General features: G+C 38.9%; 1 protein-coding gene across 1 annotated transcript; it reads left to right on the forward strand.

Annotated features, from left to right (window-relative positions):
- Positions 1–1489: 1489 nt before the first annotated feature.
- On the forward strand, positions 1490–5783 carry LOC121524020 (protein FAM181B). The gene has a single exon (XM_041809181.1). It carries the CDS (start codon positions 4161–4163, stop codon positions 5118–5120), a length of 960 nt encoding a protein of 319 aa, XP_041665115.1. The 5' UTR covers positions 1490–4160; the 3' UTR covers positions 5121–5783.
- Positions 5784–9715: the final 3932 nt, after the last annotated feature.

Here is a 9715-nt window from a genome sequence, read left to right on the forward strand (position 1 = left end):
TAGTTTGACCTCTGTGATTAACACTTGTCTATTATTTAAATAAAAAACTCCATAGTAATTAACTCCACATTAGTATTTTGAGAGTAGCAGTGGTGCCTCTGGTTTGTATATTTTTTTCCAGCTCTTCTGGCTCAGCCCATCCCCTCTCACCCTCTCAGCCTTTATGCAACAATAGAAACTTGTTTCCGGGGTCCGTGCGTCAGGCTCTGTGATGTGAATGACCCACCAGCACAAAAGCCAAAGCTCCTTTACTGAAAAAAAAGAAGGGGGGTTCAGCTGCCATGACTGTGATGATGTCACACTGCCAAAACTGTGCCGCTGCGCACAGAGAGAGAGGTCGAATCACTTCAGGCAGGCGTTAAAACTCAGGATCCTCCACTGAATTCATAAAATGTTGTGACACGTCTGCAGCAAACAAGCTTTAAAACGCACCACTGTTTTTCCTGAGAGTTTTCAGGACATAAATATTCAGAAAAATGTGAGCAGCCCTCTTAAACTCTTGCTTTCTGTACAGTAACTCAGTTCTTAAGTATCAGCTGTATGAGGGTCAATGACATGACCAGGGCTGCCCATAAGGGGGAGAAGGGGAGAGCTTTCTGGGACCCAGCCAAATTTTTTGTGGAAACAGAATTAACTTTTTATTGTGTACAATGTGGATGGACACACTGAAGTAAATAATTAAGAATGAAATGCCAGATTTCATAGAAACTGAGAAAACATATGGAAAATCAATTCAGAAGAAGAGGCAACAAAAAAGACAAAGAAGGGCAAAAATGGGTTAATAGTGGCAAAAAAACAAAACAAAACAAAACATGAAAAAGCAGCAAAAAAGTGGAAAAATGGTAAAAGTGGTAGTGACAGAAAGTAGTAAAATAGGTGTTATGTGGCAAAAGTGGGTGGAAAAATGGCTAAGATAGGATTAAAATGCCAAAAAGTAGTGGCCAAAAGGATGGCAAATAAGTTGCAAAAGGGGCAATGAAAGAAGCAAAATTAGATTGACAAGAAAAAAATGTGCAAAAAGCAGCGAAAAAAGGGTAAAACCAGATGGAAAATGGCAAAAAATGGGTTAAAAGTGTCAATAATGGCTACAAACAGAAGCAGAAAGTGGCAAAAACTGTTGGCAAAATGGGATTAAAATGGCTCTAACAGTAGCAAAAAGGCGCAAAAAGCAGCATAAATGGGTTAAAGTGGCAATAATTGGTGAAAAGTGGCAAAACAAATGGCAAAATAATCGGCAAAATAAGCTGGAAAATTGAAGTAAAATGCCAACAAGGGGTTAAATGTGGCAATATCAGTACCAAAATGGGTGAAAGTGGTCAAAATGGGTGTGAAGTGTCAAATATGGGTGGAAATTTGCAAACATGGGAATAAAGCGCAAAAAATAAGTTGCAAAAATCAAGGAAAGTGGCATCGCAGTGGCACTGATGGCATAGAGCAGCAAAAACAGGTTAAAATTGGCAAAAAAAAGTGGAAAAATGGGCTAAAAGTGGCAATAACAACAAAAAGGGCAAATATAGAAGCAACAAAGCAGCAAAAATGGGTGTAAGTTTGCAAAAATATTTAAAAACTGCATAAAAGTGATAAAAATTGTTTAAAAGTGTCAGTAAAGCAGTAAACATAGGTGGGAAGTGTGATAAGCAACAAAAATGTATTGAATGTGAATAATTTCAACATCAGAAATGAATAATTTCAACATCAGAACCCAATAATGGCGTTACACTTTTTAGTTTCAAAATAAAGAACTGTGACCAGTGCTACTGATCCAACATGAAGTTCAGGGACTTTTATTTTGAAATGCAGAGACAAAAACAGTTTGTAGCATAATTTATTTAACTCCTCTGAGATCAAGGTTGTTATATGATACAATAAATTACACAGTTAATAAAAAGTTGCTGTTCCAGTGACACTACCATGACTTTTAATTTCTTATGGAACTTGGGGGACTGCCCAGGGTCTTTAAAGATCAAATCCACACCAGTAAATCTGATATTAAACGTCTTTTTATTCATTTTTGAATTAATTTTCTATCATTTCTTCAGCTAGCAGCTAATGCAAAATGCCATTTTGTAACCCACAATGCTTTGTGATAGGCTGTGACAACCAATGGCAGGTTGTTCCGTCATACTTCTTAGATCACTTTTTAAAATTCAAATGTCGTTTCTGCAGCACACAGATTCTAATTGTTGAGGTTTTCCTAAAAAAAAAAAAAAAAAAGACGTTCCGAGCTTGACTGTGCACCTCAGGGTTGATGTTTAACAAGATTTTTAAGACAGTAAGTCCAGGTGAGACACAATGGTTAGAAAACAACCCTAGGGTTCAGATGGATGACTCCAGCTGACACTCTTGGCAAAGTGAAATTGTTTGTAGATCCTTTTTAAGTAAAGACAGAAACATTTCTTTTCAGCCACATGTGGGTGAGTACACTGTCCATGTCAGGTGGTACAACAAGGTAAACAGCTACATTTTATTTTACCAATTTATATTTGATGAAGGCTAGCAAGCATCAGCACATTAAAACCCTTTTAAACAGATGCTAGTGAGGCATGCATACAGAAACTTACCAGAGTATGTTACACATATACAGCCAGACACTGTTAAACAATAATGCACAAATGAAAGTGTATTTTCATAAGCACTGCTGCTCATATATTTGAGTTTTCCTGAGCTCCTTTTCCGTCAGTGTGCTGCACAGGCTCACAGATAATTAGATCAGTACTATCACTTTCACTGTCCCTTTTCTCCTCAGGAATTAACATAAGAAAGAATTTTTTTTCACTCCTCTGCTGCTTCAAACCTTTTTTCGCTCTTAAATGAGCCTGTGCCTCACCTCAGTTTGCACTTCTCTGCTGTGATGTTAAACCTGCACAGCTCCAAATTTAACTAAGAATTTAAAAAAAATATGAGACCTCTATTGTTAACAAACAGAAAAATATGTGCACATTGCATGTAGGTCTGTTCTGTTAAATCCGGTTGAATTCCCACTTAAAGAGGGATAAGTGCTGGCAACAAGTGCCTGGCTCTCGCACACATCCTTCATTGTGTTCACTGCTGTCCAAGAAACTTCCTGTAAATACGTTATTGTTTACAACAAAAGTTTCATACCCAGGATTTCTTCAGGTCAACATTTCTTCTAGCACACTAAGCCTGAACTGCACTTTATTCCCCTTTAATTTAACAGCTCCGGCAGCTTTTCTAGTTAAATCGACTGTTCATTATTGAGACCCATTTTACGAAGGGGCTGTGAGGTGCAATTTAATGAATCTCTGGCACAAAGCTCCCTTTCACTGCCGGGCGAAGAATAGAGGCTATTTAGACCCTGTAGGGCTTTATGTCAAAGGCAGCCCATAATAGTTGTCAGGCCAGGGCAGAAATTCCCACTGGCCTGGGAATGCGCTAGAAATCAACTTTTGCCATGAGCAGATTAAGACACAAGCAAGCAGTTGGGAAGATTCTCCCAAATAGTGGCATCTGTTTGGGCACAAAGATTTTCCCACAGAAAAGAAGCCTTTCTGTCTACTGTAGAGCCGCCGTTTGATAGCTGGGTTTGTTTCAGCACCTTAAAGAGAGCAGTAATTAGATTAGCTGCTGACTTCTGTGTAGTCGTCCAGGAATGAAACACTGAGACGTAAAAAAGTGATTCCCAGGATTTGTGGGACTTTTATGAAAAAACTGTTGCTTCTGTTTTAACTTTAAAAGATTGTGTCCAGCTAAAGTCCTCACCCTGTGAGGATTTGAAAAGCTTTTTCAGCTCACTGTTACAGTAACAGCCCCCAGATTCATGAAAGCGTTTTTGGTTCAAAGCACACACAAACAGTTAAACTGAGGGGGAGAGTTCTGACGGAGGTTATTGTCTTCAACTCAGCAGGGAATTTCAGACAAATCCCTCTTAGATGCAGGTGGTCGGCCACAAGCAAAGAGTTAAGTCCTGCGGTCCCTTTGCCCCTCCTCTTTGATGTTCTGACATCATTAGCCCGGCCCCCTGAAAGATCTCCTCGCCTTCCTCAGAGCCCGTCACTTCAACTCGGGAATGTTTACAGGAACTCCATGAGCAGCATCAGGACCAAGTGTTTATCCGAGATAAAAAGAAATGCTCTGAGGAAACTTTGGGTTCAGGGATCACAGCGGATGCCACAGGTGTAGCCGCTGGGCTCAACAGAGTAATGGCTGTTCAGACTGCAATCATGAACCCTCAGTTCATGAATTTCTGCTTCCCTGGTTCTGTAATGGAGTACGACATGGAGAAAAGTCTTGATGGGAGTCTCCTTGGAGAGGCAGAAAATGATGAGGACTACAAAGAGACCACCCGGGACCTGCTGAGCTTCATAGATTCAGCCTCCAGCAACATCAAGCTGGCTCTGGACAAGCCGGTGAAATCCAAGAGAAAAGTCAACCACCGGAAGTATCTCCAGAAGCAGATCAAAAGATGCACCGGCATTATAACACCGGGGAACGCCGCAGAGGCCCCAGTTAAAAGACAGAGCTCCCCCGTGGCTCAGCCCAGCCCTTTGCAGAGCAAAACTCTTCCTAAACGGGACGGAGTGCAGGCCAACTTGCAAAGCAAGAGCTTGGCAGCTCTCTTCAGCCCTGTGAAGGATGTAAGGGGTGAGAAAGCCAAGAAACCGCCCTTGAGGCATCGCAATCTGCCCCCCTCCTTCTTTACAGAGCCTGCCAACTGCTCCAAAGTCAGCTCCACATCTGGGATGACGCTGAAGGACTTGGAACGAGGAAATCCTGAGGCGGCAGAGTTCTTCGAGCTCCTGGGGCCCGATTACAGCAACATGGTCAGTGACCAGGACCTTTATCAAAGTGTGCCTCTGCGAGTGCAGCCAGAGATGACAGGCCCAGATCCTGCTCTGTACGATGCTCACCATTTAGTCGGTGGTCTTCTGTACTCTGAGCCCTGGACTAGCTGCTCAGGACCCTCTAAAAAAGCAGGGGGCAGCCTGCGGACAGGCCCGGCCCAGCCTCCTGTGTACTGTCCCTCTGAAGCTGCTGGGGCCGTGGAGGACAGTGCACTTTGCACTTTGGCCTTCCCTAACTTCTTCACAGACTGCTCCATACCTCAGGTCTCCTATGATTTAAGCGGTGGTTATAACAGAGCTAATTATTCATCTCTATGAGAAACTTTGTGTAGTAGTGCTGGAAGAGAGAGGATGACTTTAACACTAGATTACCAGTTTGATGTTGTATTTGATTTCCCGTATGTATAAGAAATACTGCAGCTGGATTCAAACATCATAGAACAACAAAACCTGACTTTCCCCGGGAGCAGTGTCAGCTGTTTTCATTAAAAAAAAAACATCCAAAGCTTATTCAGTATCTGGAGACTGTACTTTATTACTCTGCTGTAGTTTGGTTAATGTTCATTTGTATAACACTTGGCTCTGATTGGATGAAAAGTCACCAGGGTTCAGTCATGCTCATGCTTTCTGTTTCATATTTTACTAAAAGCACACAAGCTTCAAAAGTTTTTGTTTGGTCACTGCCACTTCACATTGCCTGTTGTAGAAAATGATATCACAGTGTTTTGTCACATCTACTTGACAAAATATGCTGCAACAATCTCAGCGAGGCACTTTCTGTTCCTGATAGAAACTGTTGTGAGTGGAGGCTCAGAGGGGAAAACTCATTTTGCTGAAAAGATGATTATGTTCATGTTTGACGCCATGTTTGTTTCACATTTACAGCTCAGAAAGGGTTTTTAGATGTCAGATTTACCACTGGTATCCTTTGTTTGTTGTGGAAAAAGACTTTAATGTATCTATTGAAGAAGAAAAAATAAAGCTGGCCTTTATTACTGTGCAAATGTCTCTGTTTTTGTGTTGATTCAGTGATTATTGTTCCTGAGGTGTGGCACGTTTAACCTCCTAAGTCCCAACATGCACACGAGGACATTACATTTTAGCTTTACTGCAACACTTCAATAAACTCTGCTGTGAAATTTTGGTAGATGGAAGGGTAAGTAAGTTGCTTGGAATGTTGAAGAAATTTGTTTTAAAATTGTCAGAAAATTTCATGAAAAAATGTTCAGAGGTTTTATATTTTTTAGTGTTTGATTTGAACTTTTGGGGGGTTGGTTTGCTTTAAAATTGTTAGGGCCATTTAGATTATTTTGGAATTTTCCATGAAGATTCATGGAATTTTCAGGGGGTTAATTCATAAATTATTGGGAATTTGATTTTAAATTTGGGGTTCAAATTTCCTTTGGAATTGTCCTGAATTTTCATGGAAATGCGTTTAGATGTTTGGGGAAATAAGTCTGGATTTTTTCTTTTAATTTCCCAAGAAATTTGGTCAACATTTGGAGATTAGAATTTTGGGTGGAAAAACACAAAAAAATTCCTGGAAACTTTGCTGACCATTTAAATCAAATCTGTAAGCTATTTCAGAAAGTTTCACTGAAGCATCTGAGGATTATTTTAGGACATTATGGAGTCTTTTTGTTGGGATTTTTAAAACGGTTTAATTATTTGGTAAGTCTTAGAAATTTAAGGGAATTTATTTGGATGCTTGGGGGAATTAGTCGACATTTTTTCTGTTTTCCTTGGAATTTTGGGGATATTTTGGGGGGGTGGATGTAATTTGCTTTGAAATTTTCAGGAATTTTCCATTTAGATAATCTATAAGCTATTTCAGGAAGTTTCATTAGAACATTTGGTAAATTTGAGGACATTATTGGAATCTATTGATTTTTTAAATCGTTCAATAATTTGGTAATTCGTAAAAATTTTTCTGAATTATTTTTTGTGTTTGATATCAAATTTTGAGTGTGTTTAGCTTTGAAATTTTTACAAAATGTGTGGAAATTTTCCATGGTATTTTGGAGGATTTCTTTATAAATTTGTTGAAATTTGGGGTTGAAATTTCCTTTAAAATTGTCTTGGAAATTTAGGGGATTTGTTTGTTTGTTTGTTTTTTATTATTATTAAGTGAAATTTTAGGGGTATCTGGGGATTAGAAGTTAAGGAAAATATGATTTTTTTTTTTAATTTTTGGTGAAAGTCTAAAATCAGAAGGTTATTTCAGAGAGTTTTAATGAAATGTTTGGGTAAATATTTGAGGACATTATTGTCTATATTTTTGGGCATTACTTATCTGTTTCATAATTTGGTAGTCTTAGAAATTTAAGGAATTTATTTGGATGTTTAAGGAATGAGACTGGATTTTTTTTTCAATTTCACATAGAATTTGGGTTATATTTGGGGATTGAAAATTTGGATGAATTTGCTTTGAAATTTTCAGTAATTTTCATGGAAATTTCAGTGAAATCTTTATCTAAATCTCAGAGTTATTTCAGAAAGTTTCACTGAATCATTTGTGGATATTATGGGATTTTTTTACTGTTTGATGATTGTCAGAATGTTTTTGGTACAGTCTCTGAAATTTTAGGGAATTTGAATGGATTTTCTATGTTTTGGAAATCTGTAGTAATTAAAAAAAAAAAAATCCACAATCTCCAGAACTTTAAGCAGAAATTCTGTTAATATCTTTAACAGGTTCTTGTGATCCATCATCAGAAAAATGACAAGCCTGTATGTCTCTTCATGACTGACACCATTTGTCATTGACATTATCCATTTTGATAAGCCTGTTGTCCTCATATGCATCATTTTTGGTGAAAACTACTTCCTGTTTAAAGACCAGGATTGGGTTTTATAATTATCAGGTTCCACTCACCCCCCAAAAGTGTGAGAAACTAAAAATGCCTTCCAAACAGAAGCTGGGGTCTCGGGAGGTTAAAGCAGAGAAATCTGTGATAGGAACAACAGATCAGGGAGTAAAATCTAAAAATGTCGCTATGAAGTGTTTTGTGATTAAAAATAAAAGTTCATGTTAATGATAAACCTCTCCACATCATTACCCTCAATTATCTTCTCAAGTTTCTGACAACAAGTCCTTGTTTCCTCTAATGAGAGCCATGAAGAAAGTGCAGCATTAATTAGAGTCAAGATCACACTTTTGGCCCGCTCTTCACTCCTCTGGTCCACACGGGTGCTTAATGTCAAATAACAGGCCTGTGGTAATTATTTAATACATGACTCATGTCCTGCAGCTTTTAAAAGACCAGAATTTCAACGGTTTAACCTTTTCTCTGAGAATTTCTCTGGATATTTGAATACTGTGACCCCAGTGAGAGTGCACTTTGTTATCTCCCTCTGCTGGCCGTGGAGGGTTTTTTCACCGCCACACAAAACATGGAGGCATCAGGGTGCATAAGTTTCTGCCTGGGTACTAAAATAAAGTCTGCATGCTGAATCCAGGAAATAACAACAGACCATCTGAGCTGTGATGTTAAATCACACCATCACAGGTACTGAGGTATAAATAAATGCCTGTAGTTTGGCTCAGAAAAAGGTTTTAACTACCTTGTCATTAGGAGGGTGCCAGGATGGGTGACATGGGCCCCCCTTGAAATCTGACCAGCAACTCCAGGTGCCAGCCCCAAATCCTCAGTTATTTATGGCCATTTGCCAAGTCAGAGATGGGGCTTGAGCTGAATTCAACATTTTGAGCTGTGATGTAACAGGGTGCAAGTGTTGTTTTTTTTTTTAAAGATTCATCTTTTAGGTATTCTTATCGCTTTATTGACAGAGAAGGACAGAGCGTAGAGTCAGAAACAGGGATGAGAGAGCAGGGAAAGACATGCAGGGAAGGAACTACAGCTGGACTGGAACCTGATCCACCCTTCCATACAAGATGCAACCCAACCCGCCAGGCAACCTGCACCCATGTAAGCATTGTTATTTTTATTTATACATTTCACATTTTCTTTTCTTTAACTCTGAGCTAGGCACACATCTGTTCATAATTAACTTTTTATCATCAGCATTAATTTTAAACTAGTTTTCAATATGATCTAAAAACCAATCCTTACAACCTTTCACTCCAAAAAAAAAATCCAGTTTCCCTTACTAGAAGTCACTTTATTGTGCAGTGCTGCTGGCCAGAAAGCATAAAGAAAAAGAAAGTCTGTTAAAGATGTTTTTTTCCAGGTGTTTACATCTGGATCCTATGAACCACTTTGAAGATAGCACTCTCTGTTTGAAACCACACATTTTTCATTTGAGCAAAAGTATTGGAACATGTGACTAACAGGTGTGTTTTGTTGCCCAGGTGTGTCCAATGACATTGATTATTCCAACAATAAATAGCACTGAATGGATTTTGCCTTTGGAGACTGCATTTACAGTTGAAAGGTGTAACCAACATGAAAACCAGAGAGCTGTCTATGAGTGAAAAATGAGCAACTGTGAAGCTGAGAGAAGATGGAAAATCAATCAGAGCCATGTCACAAACATTGACCATAGCCAGTACAACCTTTTGGAATGAAAGCACTGGTGTACTCAATAACAGTTAAATGGATAGACCAAGGAAAACAGCATCAGTTGACGAAAGAAACACTGTGAGAGCTGTAAAGTAAGACCCTGAAACAACTGTTAGTGACATCAGCAACAAGAGGAGGAGTGAAGGTATCACAATCTACTGTTCACAGAAGACTTCATGAACAAAAGTACAGAGGCTACACCAAAAGATGCAAACCACTCACTAGCAAGAAGAACAGGAAGGCCAGGCTGGGATTTGCCAAAAAGTACAGAGACAAGCCTCAAACATTCAGGGACAAAGTTTTATGGACTGATGAGACAAAAATGAACCTTTACTAAAGTGATGAAAAGACTAAAGTTTGGAGAAAGAAAGGATCTGTTCATGATCCAAA

This window comes from Cheilinus undulatus, linkage group 2, assembly GCF_018320785.1.
Source record: "Cheilinus undulatus linkage group 2, ASM1832078v1, whole genome shotgun sequence".
NCBI lineage: Eukaryota > Metazoa > Chordata > Actinopteri > Labriformes > Labridae > Cheilinus > Cheilinus undulatus.

Excerpts from the sequence above, each read along its gene's own strand:
- LOC121524020 (XM_041809181.1), top strand. The coding sequence starts at position 4,161 with ATGGCTGTTCAGACTGCAATCATGAACCCTCAGTTCATGAATTTCTGC.